The sequence below is a fragment of the Pristiophorus japonicus genome, chromosome 2 (assembly GCF_044704955.1).
Source record: "Pristiophorus japonicus isolate sPriJap1 chromosome 2, sPriJap1.hap1, whole genome shotgun sequence".
Classification (NCBI taxonomy): domain Eukaryota; kingdom Metazoa; phylum Chordata; class Chondrichthyes; family Pristiophoridae; genus Pristiophorus; species Pristiophorus japonicus.
Genome location: NC_091978.1, coordinates 12,988,878 through 13,010,389, shown reverse-complemented (window position 1 = coordinate 13,010,389; position 21,512 = coordinate 12,988,878). Strand labels below are relative to the sequence as shown.

Below are 21,512 nucleotides of genomic sequence, written 5' to 3'. Positions count from 1 at the left end.
TCATTTGTAGAACCCGTTGGTAGGCCAGCAATTTGGTTCCAGATAGCACTGAAATCCAGTGCGCTAACTGGACACACAGTGGCTTAACAGTACTTTATGCTGGCAGGCGGTGTGGTTTTAACTTTAAAACTACAATCTCCTTTGTGCAAGATTTTGAGGTCCTTGAACTTTGGCAGTATCAATCTGCACCTAAGCTCTCTGGACTTGGGTAAGACCATTTAGATACCTGAAGGAGAAAGATTTGTCGTGGCAGGAGGAATGGGACTACTCTGATAGCTATTTCAAAGAGCCGGCACAGGCACGATGGGGCGAATGCCCTCCTATAGAATGGCACTGACGGGACTGGACAGGTTGGCCCCAAGTTTCCACATGATTTGCTCCTGGTTTTTAGGAGCAACTGGTGGAGAATGGAGTATCTTAGAAATCGCAATTCTCCACATTTAAGTTTTCTGCAGTTCTAGTCATGTAGAACAGTTTCACTTCTGAACAGAATTTTTTTTTCAAAAGGGGGCGTGTCCGGCCACTGACGCCTGATTTGAAAGTTTCCACAGTGAAAACGTACTCCAAACTAACTTGGAATGGAGCAAGTGAAGATTTTTGTAGGCCTGAAAAACCTTGTCTACACATTAAAAAAATCAGGCGCAGGTTACAAATTAGGCGTCCGGAACGAGGTTGGGGGGCGGGCGGCGGGGGGTGGGGGGGGGAGGGGAGGAGAAGGGAAGTCATTACATTCTACAATAAATCCTTAGTTATACTTATACAAATATTATACAAATAATTCCAACCTGAATAAAAATTTATAAGCAAAGAAAAGATTAAATAAACCATGTTCCTACCTGTGTGAAAGTGCTTCAGGCAGGGAGAAGGCTGCAGGAAGCCTCAAGTTGAGGCAGCCGTTCCCGACCGCAGAGGGGGGGGAGGCAGTGAGGGCCTGACCGACGGCAGCGGGCGGGGAGGAGGCAGCCGTTCCCGACCGCAGAGGGGGGGGAGGCAGTGAGGGCCTGACCGACGGCAGCGGGCGGGGAGGAGGCAGCCGTTCCCGACCGCAGAGGGGGGGGAGGCAGTGAGGGCCTGATCGACGGCAGCGGGGGGGAGGCAGTGAGAAGGCTGCAGGAAGCCTCAGAAGTTGAGGCAGCCGTTCCCGACGGCAGGGGGGGGGGAAGGCAGTGAGGAGGCAGCCGTTCCCGACGGCGGGGGGTGGAGGGGAAAGGAGGCAGTGAGGGCCCGACCGACGGCAGCGGGGGGGAGGCAGTGAGAAGGCTGCAGGAAGCCTCAGAAGTTGAGGCAGCCATTCCTGACGGCAGGGGGGGGGGGTGGGGGGAGGCCCCCCTGCTGTCGGTCGGGCCCGTCGGGAAACGGCTGCCTCAACTTCTGAGGCTTCCTGCAGCCTTCTCACTGCTGCAAGAAGCCTCAGTGCTGATCATGGAAGGGCAATGTGGTTTTATTAAAAAATTTTAAAAATTGAACAGCTACAAAGAACTACAAAAATGGGCGAGTGCCAATGTTTCCTTCACACTGCGCGTGCGCGAACGCTCCAACGCGCACGCGCAGGGTTGCCGGCATGAAAAAAACTCATTTAAATGGTACCCGCCCCCTCCTACTTACAAAATCGGCGCGAGTGGTAGGCTCCGCCCCCTGGGCGCCGCGCCAAGCTGACATCGAGCTGCAAAGCGCTCGAGAATAGTGCGTTTTTTTTTTCAGGCGCCGTTTTCGGCGTGAAAAACGGGCGCCCATCTCGGAGGGGCACCTGTTTTGCCGCATGTGGAAACTTGGGGCCGTTAAATGCAGGAAGAATGTTCCTGATGTTGGGGAAGTTCAGAACCAGGGGTCACAGTCGAAGGATAAGGGGTAAGCCATTTAGGACCGAGATGAGGAGAAACTTCTTCACCCAGAGAGTTGTGAACCTGTGGAATTCTCTACCGCAGAAAGTTGTTGATGCCATTTCGTTGGATATATTCAAGAGGGAGTTAGATATGGCCCTTACGGCTAAAGGGATCAAGGGGTATGGAGAGAAAGCAGGAAAAGGGTACTGAGGTGAATGATCAGCCATGATCATAATGAATGGTGGTGCGGGCTGGAAAGGCCGAAAGGCATACTGCACCTATTTTCTATGTTTCTTCTGTGCTGTATGATTCGATGATTGGAGGTGTCACTACAGGGAGATGCTGTGCACTCGATTGGGCAAAGAGAAATTCTACCCATGAATTTCTCAGTAGCTTGATTTGGAGACCTATGGTGATGTTTACATATTAAACCTTTTTAACAGAAATAATTAGCTTATAAATAGTAGCTGAAGGCTTGCCAGTGCCTGTGGAATCAGATCTCGAGTCCTCACTTGGAGGGAAAGGGGGAGGAAACTGAGAGAGAAAAAAAGAAACATCCTTTTGAATTATCGTCAAGCATACTTAGCCCTAGAGTTAACATCCTTTCATTTCTGCCGTGTCTCTGTGCGGGAGTGCCACACTGTTGGAGGTGCCGTCTTTCAGGTGAGACGTAAAACTGAGGCTCCATTCACCCCCTCGGGTGGATGTAAAAGATCCCACTGGACTATTTGAGGAAGAGCAGGGGAATTCCTCCCGGTGTCCTGGCCAACATTTTATCTCTCGACCAACATCACTGAAAGAGATTATCTGGTGGTCATTACAATGCTGTTCATGAAATTGGCCACCGTGTTTCCTTTCAAAAATACTTTTTTGGCTGTAAAGCACTTTGGGGCGTGCTGAGGTTGTGAAAGGCGCTATATAAATCCAACTCTTTCCATTTGCACAAACAGTGTATAAGTACTCGCCTCTAGAGTTAACTTATCTATTTATTGCCAAACCCGTTTGCAAAATTTTGCAATCGACAAACATTTTGCATGCATACTGGAAATTAGTTATTGAATTCACAGTTTTTATTTTGTGCAGGATGCGCGTTGGAGGGAGCGAAGAAAGAATACAAGTTCAAGGTGCAAGATGATCGGGTGGCACACCAACTGGTTCTGAGGACGGTGAGTGTCTTGAGCTGTGTGCGTACCGGAAAATGCTCTTGCCTTTTCTCTGCTGACCCTGTGCAAACTCAGTGAGGGGTGCTAGTGAATTTATTTCAAAGTTGCCGGTTTAACCATTGCCACGGAAAACCAACAAAAGTTGTGGAATGCAATCGGCTGTTCGGGATTTGGATCTAGCGCTAGACGGTCGCGCGCACCTTTGCTGGGACTTGAGCCTCAGATTCATGTCATTTTGATCCAAGGTAAAAGCTGCTGAGACTGATGTGCCGCTTGTCCTTGCTTTCTTTGCCAAGACTGCACTGCGGGCCACCAAGTTTGAGTTGCCGCACTCTTCTCTCGTCACCAGGAATATTTCACAAGAACCATTTAAACCGCTTTAATTAGAGGCTTCACGTCTATTTTTATTCTTTTTAGCACTTTTTAATCTTTTCCCACTTTAGCCAGAGGCTGTGCCATTCTTCTGGCTAGACGTTAACTGCTATTGATTCCTTTCTGACTCACCACCTCTCTATCTGAGACCTGAAATTTGCAGCGCTCACTTTGATTTTAGATATGGTTTCAAAGATGTTGTGGGATAGCATTTTAGATAAATGGAGGCACATAGATTACATACAGTGTGGTATTTTGCACTTCAAAGATAAATACCATTATAAACAAATAAAATGCTGCTCTCAGTCACCTTGTGAAGTGTGTTTGGCACTTTTTCTTTGCTTTTTTTTTCTTACTATCTCCCAAAAGCTCTCGAGATATTTTATTTGTAAAATCAAATTTTATGACACATTGCATTCAAAATAGGAAAACGTTAAAAGGCAAAAATAATTCTGAGCCAAAGGAGGAGATATTAGAATGGGTGACTTGAAAGCGAGGTAAGTTTTAAGGAGGGTCTTGAAGGAGGAGAGCTGCAGAGAGGTTTAAGGAGGGAATTTGGAGTTTACGGTCTAGGCAGCTGAAGGCGTTGCTGGCAATGGAAGGAAGTGGAGGATGCGCAAGAGCCCAGAATTGGAGGAGAGCAGATTTGTTGGAAGGTTGTAGTGCTGGAGGAGGTTAGAGATAAGGAGGGGCGAGGCCATGGAGGGATTTGAACACAGAATTTTAAATTTGAAGTGTTGATTGCTCAGGAGCGAGTATAGGTCTGCGAGCACAGGGTGACGGATGAGCAAAACTGAGTGCAGGTGAAGATACCGGCAGGTATCTTAGATGACCTCAAGTATATGGAGGGCCGATGATATTTGTAATTTTACTATTCTGGTTTTAGTTATTTCTGTTTTAGGGTCTTGCCTTGTGGTTTTTATCCCTAGCCTTGTTCACCAAAACCATAAGAAATGGGTATGGTGACTTCACCTCCTAATTCTGGTCTCAAACAGAATGAAAATGGTGGGAATTCTTTTTGTTGCCCTGTCTGCAATCATTGGCCTAGAATTTGTGGTCAGCAGTGACATAAAAGCTGTGGATGTGATCACCTCCAGACTGCCATGCAGCTTAACAATAACATTGGTGCCGAATGCTCATGTTTTAATCAGAAATGCAATTGGCCACATGTGCTAATGCGTTGAACAACACTGTTCTAGGGGCTGTCAGCTTGGGTAAAGATTAGCTTGGTTCCATTGGTAGCGCACTCGCCTTTTGGAATAAAAGGTTGTGGGTTCAAGTCCAACTTCAGAAGTTGAGCATGTGAACTAAGGTGACACTTTAATGCTGTACCAACAGTGTTACATTGTCAGAGGAGTGTGTTTTCCCAGTATCCTGGCTGACATTCCTCCCTCAGTTGAGCACAAAAATCTAGGCTGCCGTCTTTCGGACGAGACGTTAAACTGAGGCGCTGCCCACCCCCCCACCCCGTCTGCTCTCTCAGGTGGACGTAAAGGATCCCATGGCACTATTTCGAAGAAGAGCAGGGGAGTTCTCCCTGGTGTCCTGGACCATATTCATCCCTCACTCAACATTACTAAAACACATGATCTGGTCAATATCACATTGCTGTTTGTGGGAGCTTGCTGTGCGCAAATTGGCTGCTATCTTTCCCACATTACAACAGTGACTGCACTTCAAAAAGCACTTCATTGGCTGTAAAGTGCTTTGGGACTTCCGGTGATCATGAAAGGCGCTCTTATAAATCCAAGTTTTTCTTTTGACCAACACTGCTAGAAGCTGATTTAACCGGTGACTCGTTGCATTTGCTCTTCATGGGATCTTACAATTTGGCTGCCATGTTCACGTACACGATAACCAGCGACTGCACTTCACAAGCAATTCCTTGGATGTGAAGAAGCACTTTGAAATGTCCTGAGGATGTGTGAATGTACCACCTTTTACTAATGTTGTATTTAATTGATACCACTAGATGGTGTCTGGCACAGCAGGCTGGTTAGTAACTGCTGGCCTGTACACCTTCAGAAGACCTGTCTGTTTTTGATCTTGTGGCTCGAGGGGAAAAAAAAAATTCTGTCCTTGGCTCAAAGGTGAAGTTCGAAGAAAAGAAATTGGTTTGTCGACCAGGTTTGAAAAATATTTTTGAATTGTCCCTGAATGATTGCCTTTTGTTTCTTGGCGGCAGGTGTGTGTGGGGATTGAAGCGAAGGATGAGTTGCACGTCATTGAGCTGGAGGCCATGAACTCGAATGGGAAGATGATCAAAGTGCCCTTGACGTCTCTGAAGCCGTCCATTTTAACTACCGTAAGTGCCCTACTGATATATGTGCAAGCATTCGTGGTTGATACGAATGGGGTTGAACATGAAAGCAAAAGAAATAGGATCAGAAGTAGGCCAATACGGCTCCTCGAGCCTGCTTCGACATTCAATAAGATCGTGGCTGAACATCTACATCGACTCCACTTTCCTGCCCTATCCCCATATCCATTGGTTGGTGGATAGCTAGGGTGTTCGCAAAGTACGCACTTCTGGCTGGCCTCCCACGTTTTACCCTGTGTAAACTTGAGGTCATCCAAAACTCGGCTGCCCTAACTCGCACCAAGTCCCGCTCACCCATCGCCCTTGTGCTCGCTGACCTACATTGGCTCCCGGTTAAGCAATGCCTCGATTTCAAAACTTTCATCCTTGTTTTCAAATCCTACCATGGCCTCCCCGAGATGTCTGCGCTCTTCCAACTCTTCCATCTTGAGCATCCCTGATTACAATCGTTCAGCGATTGGTGGCCGTGCCTTCTGCTGCCTAGACGCCAAGCCCTGGAACTCCCTCCCTAAACCTCTCCGCTTCTCTAGCCCTCTTGTCTCCTTTAAGACGCTCCTTAAAACATACCTCTTCGACCAAGCTTTTGGTCATCTGCTCTAATTTCTCTGTGTTTTGGTGTCAAATATTTTGCCTTATAATACTACTGTGAAACACCTTGGAATGTTTTACTATGCTACATTAATACAAGTTGTTGCAAAAGGGACCTGTGTGGAAGGCAAGTTTTTGTGTCCCATAATATTTGTTCTACAGTACCTTCTTATTGGTGAAGATCAGATTGCATACTAACAATGACATTTCTGCCCAAAAACGTATTTGGTGTCGGTTACCGGTCTTTAAATTGAATGGGCTACATGCAGCTAAAGCATAATGTTAGCTTGGTTCAGTCGTATCACCCTCGCCTCTGAGTCAAAGGTCATGGATTCAAATCCCATTTGAGCCATAATAGAGTCTGGCAATTGAGTGCATTACTGAGGGAGTGCAGTGTTGGTGGCCGATCTTGTCTTTTGGACAAGACCCCGTTTGATAGAACATAAGAGCATAAGAACTAGGAGCAGGAGTAAGCCTTTTGGCCCCTAGAGCCTGCTTCGCCATTCAATAAGATCGTGGCTGATTTTATCTTGGCCTCAACTCCACGTCCCACCCGCTCTCCATAACCCTTGACTCACTTATCATTCAAAAATCTGTCTATCTCCACCTTTTAACTATATACAATGACCCAACCTCCACAGCTCTGGGGTAGAGCATTCCAAAGATTCACAACCTCTGAGGGAAGAAATTCCTCCTCATTTCAGTTTTAAATGGGCGACCCCTTATTCTGAAACTATGCCCCTAGTTCTAGATTCTTCGTCAAGGGGAAACATCCTCTCTACCCTGTCGAGCCCCCTCATCTTAAACGTTTCAATAAGATTCTCCCTCATTCTTCTAAACCCCAATGAGTATAGGCTCAACCTTTCTTCACAAGACAACCCCTTCATCTCCTCCGGAATCAACCTCGTGAACCTTCTCTAAACCTTCGCAGCATTGTACAGATGGACGCAAAAGATCCTTTGGCGAAGAATGGTAGGGAGTTCTTGCGCTGCCTTGACCAATGCTGAGCTCGCAACTAACACCGCCAAAGATGGATTAACTGGTCATTCATCCTTTGGCTGTTTGTGAGAGCTTGCTGTGCACTGGTCTGCTGCGTTTCCTACATTACAACAATGATTAAACTTCAAAAAGTACTTCATGGCTGTAAAGTGCTTTGGGATGTCCTGAGATCGCAAAAGGTGCTGCAGACATATAAGTTCTTTCTAATGTTAACTGCACGGGAGGCATAAAATAAGGGAGAGAAGGCAGGGCAAAGGAAGAACTGAGCCTAGAGGCCAAATTCAGAAAAAAACTCTACGCAATTCCACGTTGAAGGCAATTTAGCAAGCTGCACGAGACCATGGGTTATACATGACACATTACCTCACTGTACTTAACTAACCATTTTCTCGTCTCTCTCCTCCTCGCCTCCTTTTTACCCAATATATTCCAATGGTCTTAGCACCAAAGGACTGTATATGGCTGGGAAAGCCCATTCCCATCTAGCCAGTCCCAAGAATTACAGATTCTCATTTTTCTTTGATTTTCTCACTTTCCACAAACTTTGATATAATTGGAGGAGCGATGACCATCATTAGCATTGTATTCTCCTTTTGTTGGGGTGCGGTTCTCCAGAATGAAGCAGAACTCCCACCATCATCTCCCATCTCCCACCTCCCCTGCCCCCTTCCCCAACCAACCACCCCTCTCCCAAAGTGGCTCTTTGTGCGTTGTATTGACAGAGACTGTCGGTAGATATTCAGCCACATGAAGGAGCATTGCACTGGAACTTAATTCTGTCCTCCAATTCCCGTGCATGTACGCTTTCCATTGGGGGCCATTTCCTAGCTATCTGGTATGATGACTCTGGGTTCCTCCCCAGCACCACCTCCAGACACGGGCTGATTGTAGTGTTGCTGCTATCACCACAGCCGAGATCAGTTAAATTGGCACACACCATGAATCAAATTTGGGAATCTCCCTAGTACGTAACACGTGGAGGAAAATACATAGGCTTGTGACGAACATGGACTTAATGCACTATTTGTATGTTTGCTATGCCCACACTTGCCAAAAATGTTCCTAGTACGATCAATGTCCTAGGCACTGATCATTGTGGATTTATCTAGTTGAGCTGGTGGCGAGCCTGAGAGGAGCACTTAATTTGGTGCTGGTTGTGAGCAATGTTCCCTGCAAATCGCACAGGGGTCCTGTACAGCCGGCTTGCCGGATTTAAATAGAAAAATCACGCATATGCGGTACTTTGGGCTGCGCGACCTCCCCCCTCTCCCCCCCCCCCCACAATTTTTTACAGGTAACATTGTTGATGAGCTTCTTCAGTTGTATGTTGGAGAAATGAGCACCTGATTTGAAATGGAACAAAATGCTGAAGGTCTGTTCTATGTTCCAGATGTGTCTGGGAGGGTTTGAGGTGTCTCCCCCAGTCTGTTTCCGTCTGAAGACCGGTTCTGGTCCAGTTTACATCAGCGGAGAGCACATCATCGGTGAGTTTCCACAACGTATCTCCTTCAGAACCATCGTAAGCTTTTATAAATATTAAACTGTCTTTGAAAATCTTATTTTGAGTTGTAGCTCTACATAATATGTGCCGAGTGAGCTGAATATTTTTTGAAAGGTGCATGTCTGTTATATATTTGTTTGGGCTGAGCCCTTATAAAGAGTGTGAATTTTTTTTCTCAAATGAAATAAATTGCTTAGTTACGTTTCACTACACTGACCATCTCGAATGCCGTTTCAATAACTTGACGCAAGGGTCGGGTGGGCTGGCTTCCGCGCAGTGGATTAGCACACTGATCTTTTACCCCTGGGACATGCTTAAGATTCCAGGCCAGATTAATTTGGGATGAAAGTCTTCTCGTTCGACCTCCAGGCTCGAAGAAGCACTATAGGAGCTGGACCCGTCGCCCTAAGACCTCAGTGCCCAAAGAGGACTATATACTACTGAGACCCTGGCGGGAAATGGTGCCGAGTTTATTGATCCTATCGGGAATAATCTTGGTAAGTGTGTGTGTGTGTCTCTATATGTATCATATATATATATATATATATATATATATATTCACGCAAGTATTGAGTGATGTTGCTCTATGATGATATATGAAGTCTCTCTACACCAGAAGCCTATGTAATTTCCTGTCAGTGTGATTATTAAGCAATTAACAAATGCCTTATTGCCACAAATTAATGATATTGTTTAAGGACTTTATTTTCTGGTTACAGATTGGCCTGGATGTGATGCAACCACATCGCGAGGAAATGTTGACCCCAGTGCAAGCGCCATATATAGCACCGTCACTGGAGAAACTTGCACCAACCTGATCCACTTCAACACGATCACGTGAAAAGTTATGAGGATGCGCTCTGCCCAGTGGAGAAAGCTGATGTAGATCAGCATCATTTAGGATCTGAAGGACACTTGCACGGGTGGAAGGTGAACTGGCTTCAGTGAAACATTTTGAGGCATCTGTGGGATCTGGATTCTAGCTTTAGAAAATGATGGCCTTCTGTGCATCAAAGTATGGGTAAACTGCACTGCACAGTAAAGTGGTCACTTGGAGCGCAAGACCTGCCAGACTTCATAGCTAGCTTGCTATGGAGGCTTAAAATCAAACTTTGCAGGGTTTCATTCTGTGACTGTCATTGGGGTCCATGCTGGGAGATAGCTTATAGTCTGTGTTGTGTGTTGGATTGTCGTTCAGGTTTGTCTGGGTTGTAGATCAGCTGGGTTGTTCTTCAAACCATAGCAGAGAGGCTCGCAGAAACTTGGCCAGTATTATGCCACCTCTGAGCCGCGTGTCTGTTAACGAAACAGAAGTGCGAATACACCGGAATCTGAAATGTCAGCCACTCTGGAGAATGGCTGTCCCTTTTCTCTCCACTATGTCGTCATTGTTTATTACAAGGGGCATAAAAAGAACCGATTGAACAGTACCATTTCAGAAGGAGTACACTGACTTCGAGGCAGAAGTACTAAATATGTCGCGAAATATTTGTAAATAAACACAATTGCACAAAATATTCTGATGTTTTCATTATTCCGTAGAACTGATTCGAACTATTAATGGGTTTTGTGTGCACAGAAAACTAGAATTTTTGAGGCTGTTTTTATTCGGTGGATGCACGATGCATTGCATGTTGCGGCTGACCATAAGAACAGATCCATCCATGTCTACAAAATCCATTCGAACACAGCAGCATTACTGGTATAACGCACATCCCGGTGAAATTAAACTGAGCATTTCCAGCATCAGGTCCAGATCTTTGGTGGTAAATCTGCAGTTTTGGTCGGACAAAGTACGATACAATGAGGTCCGACCTTATACCTGAACTGGTCCAGGTCAGGGTTACTTTGAAGTGGTGAGGTTCTAGAGCGTGCGTGTGTGTGCAGTCACTGTCCACAAGGGAAAGACTGGTTATGCTTTTAGAGCTAGTGTACGTGGCGAGAACAGAGCTGCTTTTTGTTCATTAAGGTTTGGAGGGTGAAAGAGAGAAATCTTTTGTAGAAAAATATGTGCAGAGATTGGCTATTTTTACAAACAGAACTTATTTATGTCTTGCGCATCTCAAATGACCCAAAATACTTCATATATAATGAGTTATTTTGAAGTGTTATCACAGTTAGTGAAATTTGGCAGCCTTTATGCACACAGCAAGGTCTCATTTGCATGATTAAATCTACTTCTGGGTGTTGGCGAGAAGAATGATGGGCAAGACTTCATGTAAATTCCATGCTCCTCTGAATAGTGTCATTGGCTCTTTTGGTATATGAGTTAACAGCTCTTCGGTTAGGCAATGTCTAGATATTGGCAGCCATGCCTTTAGCTGTCTAGGCCCTAAGTTCTGGAATTTCCTCCCTAAACCCCTCTGACTCTACCCCTCTCCTTTTAATGCGTTCTTTGACCAAGCTTTTGGTTACCGATCCTAATATGTGGTTCGATGTCAAATGCTGTTTGATAACTCGCCTCTGAAGCGCCTTGGAACATTTTATGATGAAGGCGCTACATAAATGCAAGTTGTTGAAAGACAGCACTTTTGATACCCTGGCTTGTCTCCTGCAATGGGACTTGAACCCACAATCTCTGACCCAGAGGTGAAAGCTATCAACTGAGCCAAACTGGCAGAGGACAGTGAAATTTAAAAAATACAAGCAAGGGCAATGCATTCTATAAAGGTCATCATAGTTCTACAAGTATATGTTGTCTCAGCCTGAAGTGTGCATTCTCGCCTTGAGAACCAGATCGTTCAGTAGATCATGTATTTCAGGAAGAGTTTGTAGAGTGTTTTGAAGGGTATTCTCCAAGATCAGTGTACATGTTCTGCAGGAGCTTGTGAATGACAAAAGAGTTGACCATATTGATTCAGACAAATTGCTCACTTTGGTGAAGGGTTCAAACAGGAAACTCCAGTTAATGCAAAATAAAAACAAAGTTAGGAGTAAGCAGGTTAGTCAGGAGGAACTTTTTCACCCAAACGCTAATGGTGAGTGTGGAGGGAAATTGATTTGAAGTTGATTGTACAAATGTGCAGAAGAAACAATTAGAGGCTTTTTCTGTAGATGTGTAATAGAAAGATGCAATGAAAAAGTTGGGTTGATGTGTTGGAAAATATATTTTTTTAATATTAATTCACGGGATGTGGGCACCACTGGCAAGGCCAGCATTTATTACCCATCCCCTGTTGTCCTTGAGAAGATGGTGAGCTGCCTTCTTGAACTACTGCAGTCTGTGTGGTGAAGGTGCTCCCACAGTGCTGTGCGGTAGTGAGTTCCAGGATTTTGACCCAGCGACGATGAAGGAATAGCGATTTATTTCCAAGTCAGAATGGTGGATGACTATGTTCCAATGCAGCTGCTACCCTTCTTCTAGGTGGTGAAGTTCCCCAGTTTGGGAGGGGTTTGATTATCGGGCCTATGGCATTTAAAAAATATATTCTGTGAATCATCACCCTTGACTTAATGCCATGTTCCCATTCAGGTGCTTTCTGTAAGCCATGTATGCATACTTCTGAAATATTTTGGCCAGGGGCTATTGAGATGGTGAATTAAGTAGGTTTAACACTGTTCTTTCACTTCATATACACAAGTTCAGATGCAGTTAGGCTGATGGAATGATTGCATGCTCTATGCTGTCTGATAGGATTCTATGTGAGAGATGTTTTTGTGTGGAACAAAAACAAAATGCTGTGAATATACAAATCGGTCAGCATTTGCAGAGAGAAGTCGACATCAACTGTTGGGGAGCTAGTCAGGACAGGGATGATGTGCAAGCTTGTCCTAGTGCTAGGTAGGATTTTGGGAAGTGATGCTTTCAACCCTGGGCCCAGGGTGCACCAGTTTCTTGATGCATGGGTCTATGCGTAAAACTGGCCACAAATCGGTGTTCACACTGCACCTAAGACGGCAAAGGAGGTGCTTTACTCTGGGGCTGACTAAGCTGTGTAAAGCCAGTGCTACACCAGACCAGAATGAGCCTCTTATCCAGCATGTACCACAGATTTAACTTTTGTTCTCCGTATGTGAAGAAAATGGAGATGGTGAGACTCTTTCCCTTACCTTTTGATTTTATCGAGGGGGAATGAATCTTTCCCACAAGATGAGGGGTGTCCGTACTGGAGGATGAAATATCTTTCTACTTTATGCCCAGTATATCTATCGAATGCATCCAGCATGTCGAGCAGAATATGGACTAGATGCAAATTCCACGTCTCTACCTACCAATGCATTTCCATCTTGGTAGAGCTGTCCCAGTATGACATTAACATTTCTCCAGAACCGGTATCCTTGTGGTTTTATCTGGTTATGTTCTGAGCTTGTGCTCACTTGGAACTGGGTTGAAACTGCCCAAAATTATTTTAACTGGGGCTTATGCAGTTGAAAGAAAGTATTTCTTCTGATTGGCATGGGCTAGATTTGAGTCTCGGGTGAAAGTCCCACTGACCAAATCCTGTCTGCGCTAGTTCCTGTTTGTTTGGCTTTGCCGACTTGCATTGGCTCCTTGTCCACCAGATGTTGGTTTTGAAACCCTTTGCATTATTTACAAATCCATCTGTAACCTTGCTTTGCTCTACCTCTGTAATCTCCTCCAACCTACCCAATGCCACCACTCACCTGCTGCTATTCTGACTCCAGTGGCTCTGCAGAAAGCAGTAATTGCCATTTGAAGGAGAAATACTTGCAGGGCTATGGGGACAATGGCATGGCAGTGAGACTAATTGGATAGCTTTTACGACAATCCATAGTTTCATGGTCACATAGAATGGTTGAGGCTAACAGCATAGTTGCATTTAAGGCGAAGTTAGATAAGTAGCTGGAGGAGGAAAGGAATAGAAGGGTATGCTTATAGGGTGAGATGAGGAGCGAATGATACAGCACAGGAGATGGGCTGAATGGCCTCCTGTGCTGTACCATTCTATGAATGACAGACATGAATCTCCACTGCTGGCTGTAGTCAATAGGAGCTCTGTATCCAGTACCTCTCTGCTTCTGTTATCCAGTCTCTTGTGTAATGGATCCTGATGAAAAGTATTTCATACAGCCTACTCCTCCCCCTGTTTAAAGAAGCAAACTACTCCTTAATGACAGAGTTGAATATAGTAGCAGACAGATAAATCTAGAAATAATGGAGGTAATGCCAATCTTAGTTTTTAAAAGGTGGTAGATTATAGGCCGAAAGGAAGACTGAGGAAGGTGAGGAGTTCTAGACTTGAAATCCTAGGCAAAAATGAAGTAAGAGTGTTAAACATAGTATATACAGCACAGAAACAGGCCATTCAGCCCAACTAGTCCATGCTGGTATTTATGCTCCACAGACTCCTCCTCCCACCCTACTTATCTCACCCTATAAGCATACCCTTCTATTCCTTTTACTCCAGCTACTTATCTAACTTCCCCTTAAATGCAACTATGCTCTTGGCCTCAACCATTCTATGTGACCACGAAACTATGGATTGTCGTTAAAAACCCAATTGGTGCACTAATGTTTAGGGGAGAAAATTTACCGTCCTTGCACTGTCTGGACTGTGACTCCAGACTCACAGCAATGTGCTTGACTCTTAATTGCCTAGCAAACCCCTTAGTTGTACCAAACAGCTGCTGTGGGAGTACCTTCACCACACGGACTGCAGCGGTTCAAGGAAGGCGGCTCACCACCTCCTTCTCGAGGGCAATTAGGAATGGGCAATAAATGCTGGCCTTGCCAGCGCCGCCCACATCCTGTGAAAGAATAAATTTAAAAAAATGTGGCCACAAGTTCACCATTTGGATCACTCTCCGGGTAAAGCTATTTCTCTTGCATTCCCTATTTATTAGTGGCTCATATTGATGACCCCTAGTTCTGCTCTTTCCCCCCCCCCCCCCTTCCCCTCCCACAAGTGGAAACATCTTTTCTACGTCTCCCCTATTGAATTCCTTTATCATTTTGAAGATCTCCAGGTCACCTCTCGGTCTTCTCTTTTCTGGAGAAAAGATCCCCAGCCTGTTCAGTCTTTACTAATGGTTATAACGTCTCGGTTCTGCTATCATCCTTGTATCTTGGTTTCAATGTAGTGAGGATATATTTTGGATGATTATTATTCCAAAGGTCTCGACCATTTTGTAAATTTCTTTTTGAATAATTTTCAGGTGTGGCAGACTCCGAGTCCGAATCGGAAGATGACCACCAAGTGAAACCTTCGGTGAAGAAAGAACCTGTTAAATGTGAGTCGTCTCCTGCTGCACTGCATCCTGCGAAGGTACGGAGTAGGGGAGGATTTAGGAATGTGTCTGGAGCCTTACTCAGTGACGCAATGATAAATCGTTCACCTCTCACCTCTGGTTGCAAGTTCTAATCTTTTCACCGATTTATAAATCCAGTCTCAATACGTAGAGATGAGGCATAAAGATTCTCCTTATCTACCTTAACAGTGGAAAAAGCTGGTCCCGGGCTGCACGGGGACAACAATGCAGCTTATTGGGAACATTGCTCATCTCCCCTCTGGTTCATTTGCCAATGACCTTAAACCTATGTCCTCAGATTAACGACCCCGCTGCCACTGGAAACAGTTTCTCCTTATTTACTCTTACCAAACTCCTTCATGATTTTGAATGCCTATGTTAAATCTCCCCTTAACCTTGTTAAATCTCCCTTTAATCTTCTCTGCTCGAAGGAGACCAACTCCAGCTTCCCTAGTCTCTCCACATAATTGAAGTCCCTCATCCCTGGGGCACACATTACCAATCTTGCCCATTTTTTGTTAAATAAAAAAAACACAATGTTCTTTTCTATGAAGCGCAATAGCCTGGCTGGCTAGCTGTTGCAAGTTCTTCATCTTTTTTTTTAAAATCACTTAATTTTGGTATGAATATTTTCCAGTTGAGTACCAGATGTGGGTTTTTTTAGCTTGTGAATTATACATTTGACTATTGGGCTAACAGAGCATGTCCACCTGTTCTAAAGGGAAATGCATGTGTGTAAGAAGGCTGCCATCATGGATGTGATCAAACCATGAGCCCGAGATAGAGCTGACAATGTGTGAGAACAAGCCAGTATTACTTGAATGGCTTTTTGTGGAGGGCTGCAATTTTACTTTGTCTTGCTTGAGGGCCCCTCTTAATAAATGCTGAACTTCACATATCTATAGATATGTGAAGAGAAAAAAATTAGTGAAGACAAATGTAGGTCCCGTGCAGTCAGAATCAGGTGAATTTATAATGGGGAACAAAAAAATGGCAGACCAATTGAACAAATACATTGGTTCTATCTTCACTAAGAAAGACACAAATAACCTTCCGGAAATACTAGGGGACCGAGTGTCTAGCGAGAAGGAGGAACTGAAGGAAATCCTTATTAGTCAGGAAATTGTGTTCGGGAAATTGATGAGATTGAAGGCCGATAAATCCCCAGGGCCTGATCGTCTGCATCCCAGAGTACTTAAGGAAATGGCTCTTGAAATAGTGGAAGCATTGATGGTCATTTTCCAACATTCTATAGACTCTGGATGAATTCCTATGGCTTGGAGGGCAGCTAATGTAACTCCACTTTTTAAAAAAGGAGGGAGGGAGGAAGTGAAATTATAGACCGGTTGGCTTGACATCGGTAGTGGGGAAAATGTTGGAATCAATTATTAAAGACGTAATAGCAGCGCATTTGGAAAGCAGTGACTGGATCGGTCCAGGTCAGCATGGATTTATGAAAGGGAAATCATGCTTGACAAATCTTCTGGAATTTTTTGAGGATGTAACTGGTAGAGTGGACAAGGGGGAACCAGTGGATGTGGTGTATTTGGACTTTCAAAAGGCTTTTGACAAGGTCCCACACACGAGATTGTCCAACAGCTGGGCAGACCATGAATGGAGGACCAAATGTACTTGGAGCAGCAAGTCTACTGAGAGTCATGGGTAAAAGAGAGATGGTTCACCAAGTGCCCTCTTCCCCATGCTGTGGCTTTCACTATTAATAGGCTTATCGGTAAAGTGGCTTTGGGCCTGTTGACCTTAAACTATTCGCTTTTCGGTCGAGTAACGTGAGGGAGAGGTGGAAAAAGGGGTACTGCCATGAGATACTTCACCTTGCCATATATAGAGGCACTGGAGAGGGTGCAATAAAGATTTATAAGGATGACCCCAAAAATGTGAGGTATACCTCTCAGGAAAGGATGAACAAGCTGGGTCGCCTTTCTCTTGAAAAGAGACTGAGGGGTGACTTAATAGAGGTCTTTAAAGTTCTGGGAGGTTTTGATAAAGTGGATGCAGAGAGAATGTTTCCACTTGTGGGGAAGAGCATAAGTAGAGGCCATCAATATGAGACAGTCACCAAAAAATCAAATAGGGAATTCAGAAGAAACTTCTTTACCCAGAGAGTGGTGAGAATGTGAAACTCACTACCACAGGGAGTGGTTGAAGCGAATAGTATCGATATATTTAAGGGGAGGCTGGACAGCATATGAGGGAGAAGGGAATAGAGGATAGATAGATTTAGATGAGGAAAGACGGGAGGAGGCTCAAGTGGAGCATAAACTCCAGCAATGGCCTGTTTCTGTGCCATATGTCCTATATAATCCTATGAGTTTGTACTAAGAAGCCATCAAACTATAGTTCAACTGTGAAGTGCACTGCCATGTTTGGAACTGAGTCGGAAGGTTGTCTCTGGTCTGCGCTGCATTAGCATGATTTCAATCAAGGCAAGAGGTGCTATAACTGACTTAATGAGATATGGCTGTTCCTGAGCACTTCAAGTATGAAACAAAATAATGAGTGCAACGTGCTGATTGAATTTGGAGTATATCAGTGTCAGTCCAGGTCTTGTGACTACCTATGTGGGCTGAAATTTGGCAGATGGAGTATAATGTTGGAAAGTGTGAGGTCATGCACTTTGGCAGAAAAAAATCAAAGAGCAAGTTATTATTTAAATGGAGAAAAATTGCAAAGTGCCGCAGTACAGCGGGACCTGGGGGTACTTGTGCATGAAACACAAAAGGTTAGTATGCAGGTACAGCAAGTGATCAGGAAGGCCAATGGAATCTTGGCCTTTATTGCAAAAGGGACGGAGTATAAAAGCAGGGAAGTTTTGTTACAGCTATATAAGGTATTGGTGAGGCCACACCTGGAATACTGCGTACAGTTTTAGTTTCCGTATTTACGAAAGGATATACTTGCTTTGGAGGCAGTTCCAAAAGGTTCACTAGGTTGATTCTGGGGATGAGGGGGTTGACTTATGAGGAAAGGTTGAGTAGGTTGGGCCTCTACTCATTGGAATTCAGAAGAATGAGAGATGATCTTATTGAAATGTATAAGATTATGAGGGGGCTTGACAAGGTGGATGAGAGGATGTTTCCACTGATGGGGGAGACTAGAACTAGAGGGCATGATCTTAGAATGAGGGGCCGCCCATTTAAAACTGAGATGAGGAAGAATTTCTTCTCGGAGGGTTGTAAATCTGTGGAATTCGTGGCCTCAGAGAGCTGTGGAAGCTGGGTCATTGAATAAATTTAAGACAGAAATGGAAGTTTCTTAAACGATAAGGGATTATGGGGAGCAGGCAGTGAAGTGGACCTGAATCCATGATCAGATCAGCCATGATCTTATTAAATAGCAAAGCAGGCTTGAGGGGCCGTATGAGCACCTCCTGCTCCTATTATGTTCTTGTGTCTAATTTCCAACAGGAAATGCTGGATCGTAACTGTGGCAATCCAGGATAAATTTTTTTCTCCCCACTCATGAACCCAGGGACACCGGAGCAAATTGTAGCAGCTCTGCTACTGCTCCAGATCGGGGATCTACCATTGAACTAGTCTGCTCCATGTGCTTTAGCATCATGTGGTGCGTGTACCCACTGCCAACTTAGTGTTCATAAAATCATGAGGGGCTGTCAGAAATCTATTGTAAAATTAATTGGTTCTAAAGGCATCTTAAAACGCGAGGCAAATCCTCAAACAAGCTATAGATGAGGTTACATATCTTCCTTAAATTCACTGTCAATTATCTGTTGTTCTTGTGGTGTTTCACAGTTTGAGTTTTGAGCATAAAGGGCATGGCATTTTTTTTAATGCTGTCTTGCTTGTTTTAGTCAGCCAGCTGACACTGGAAAACCACCACCATGCTGATCAATTTATTAACAAACTACTGAGCTATCTACTTAAGTATAGTCTGCCTGATATGGAGTGCATACAATCTCACTGTTAGGTTCTCTGGTAAACAGTGTGCCCATTGGTGCAGATTGGCAAGAGACCTGGTTGGGGACCAACCCCCCCAAATGCTTGTAGCGAGGGGTGCTATAAAAATGCAAGTCTTTTTCTATGGCAAGGCCAATGACACTTCCCCAACTCTAATTGTACAACCTACAAGCTTTAGGGTAATAGATCCTCCTCCTCCCCTGCTCTGACATCCTCCATATAGCAGTACAGTAAGATGCTGACATCCACCTAACAGTGTGGAAGAATGTCCTATATGTCCTACCTGCAAAAATCAAGCTAAATCAACACAGATTAATTACCGCCTCTAATGTATGCACCTGTGAGTATGCTCACAGGGAACTAGTGCTCGTTGCCAAGTGGTTAATGCTGATAGACTAGAAATCCATTGGGGTTTCCCTGCGCAGGATCAAATCCTGCCAACTACGTTTCTCAGCATTTTGGGGTCGGCCATGGCTCAGTGGGTAGCACACTCGCCTCGGAGTCAGAAGGTTGTGGGTACGAGTCCCACTCAAGGGGCGGGGGGCACTTGTTTATTTGTGTCTATAAAAATAGTTGTAGAACTGTTGAGTGAAAGCTTTGGCGGCAGAGCAGTAGAGCAAAGACTCTATAAAAGCGAATGGTACTGCGTTCGAATCCTATCATTGACAATGAATGAGGTTTATCAGGGGGCACTTGTTTTAATTTTAATTGTTCACAACAAAATAATTGTAGAGCTGTTGAGTTGAGAGTAGCATAGCCAGTCACGTGATGTTCACAAGACTCAATAAAACCCCAGCCAGTTGGGTTCGGAGGATCCACGATGAGGCAGGTGGTTGTCAGCCTGGTGAATGAACTGGTAATGTGTAGTGTGATAAACCTTTTGCTAATAAACCAACTAATTCTTAATAGCAATGTATTGCTATGAATTCTTAGCCAAAGAACCGATGAAGCACATACATTACACTGCCCTATCAGTCTCCTCCCAATCACCAGTAAAGTGATGGAAGAAATCATCAATAATGTCATCAAACCGCATCTAATCACTAATAACGTGGTGTTCCTTGCTGTTCGGGTTCCGCCAGAGCCACTTGGCTTCAGATCTCATCACCGCCTTAATGCAAGCATGGACATGAGGAAAGGTGAGATTGGTTGCCTTTTATATAAAGGCAGTAGGCTGAGTATGGCACCAAGGAGCCCTAGCAAAACTCAGGTTAAAGGGAAACCCTCCAGTGGATGGAGTGATACTTTACACAAAGGATGATGGTCTTGGTTGTTGGAGACCAATCATCATAGCTCCAGGACAACACGGCAAGAGATCCTTGGGGAATTGTCATTGGCCTTGCCATCGAAAAAGAAAGACTTGCATTTTTATAGCACCTCTCACGACATACCAAAGCACTTTACAATTACTTTTTGAAGTGTTGTAATGCAGGAAACGTGGCAGACAAGCTTCCACAAACAGCAATGTGATGATGACCAGATAATCTTTTTTTTTTTAAAGTGATGCTGGTTGAGGGATAAATATTGGCCAGGACACCAGGGATAACCTGCTCTTCTATGAATAGTGCCATGCGATCTTTTACGGCCACCTGAGAGAGCAGATGGGGCCTCGGTTTAACGTCTCATCCAAAAGACGTCACCGCCAGCAGTGCAGTACTTCCTAAGTACTGCAGTGGATAGTCAGCCTAGATTTTAGTGCTCGAGGCTCTGGATGTAAATTGAACCCACAACCTTCTGACTCGGGTAAGAGTGCTATCCACTGAGCCACGACTAACGCTACGGCTACAAGAGGGCACAGATTTAAGGTGATTGGCAGAGGCGACATGAGGAAAAACATTTTTACGCAATGAGTGATTAGGGTTCGGAATGCACTGCCTTGGTGCATGCAGATTCAATTGTAGCATTCAAAAGGGAATTGGGTAAATACTTGAAGGAGAAAAAAATTGCAGGGATTATGGGGAAAGATCAGGGGACTAACTGGATTGCTCTACGAAAGAGTCGTCACAGACTCAATGGGCCAAATGGTCTACTGTGCTGTACTCTGATTTTATCATCTACAATTGCTTTATCGGTGTCCTTGCCTCCATCAAGGTCAGGAGTGGGGCAGTTCACTGATGATTTCACAGTTCCATTCACAATGCCTCCAACTTGGAAGTATAGTGAACAGTGAGAAGGATAGTGATCGACTTCACGAACATATAGACAGGCTGGTGAAATGGGCGGACACGTGGCAGATGAAATTTAACACGGAAAAGTGCGAAGTGATAGTTTTGGCAGGAAGAACGAGGAGAGGTAACATAAACTAAAGGGTACAATCCTAAAGGGGGTGCATGAACCGAGAGACCTGGGTGCACAAATTATTGAAGGTGGCAGACAAGTTGAGAAAGCGGGTTAAAAAAAAACATACGGGATCCTGGGCTTCATATATAGAGGCATAGAGTACAAAAACAAGGAAGTTATGATGAGTCTTTATAAAACACTGGTTTGGCCTCAACTGGAGTATTGTGTCCAATTTTGGGCACAGCACTTTAGGAAGGATGTGAAGGCCTTGGAGAGGGTGCAGAAAAGATTTACAAGAATGATTCCAGGGATGAGGGACTT

At 44.6% G+C, this 21,512-nt stretch overlaps 1 protein-coding gene across 1 annotated transcript in view; it reads left to right on the top strand.

Moving 5' to 3' along the window:
• The window catches only part of npm1b (nucleophosmin 1b), a 133,647-nt gene that overhangs the window by 18,435 nt on the left and 93,700 nt on the right, over positions 1–21,512 (top strand). Inside the window, exons 2-5 of the mRNA XM_070866786.1 lie at positions 2,907–2,989; positions 5,544–5,663; positions 8,656–8,749; positions 14,884–14,993. Of these exons, the coding sequence (XP_070722887.1) occupies positions 2,907–2,989; positions 5,544–5,663; positions 8,656–8,749; positions 14,884–14,993 (407 nt within the window). The remainder of the gene's footprint in view (positions 1–2,906; positions 2,990–5,543; positions 5,664–8,655; positions 8,750–14,883; positions 14,994–21,512) is intronic.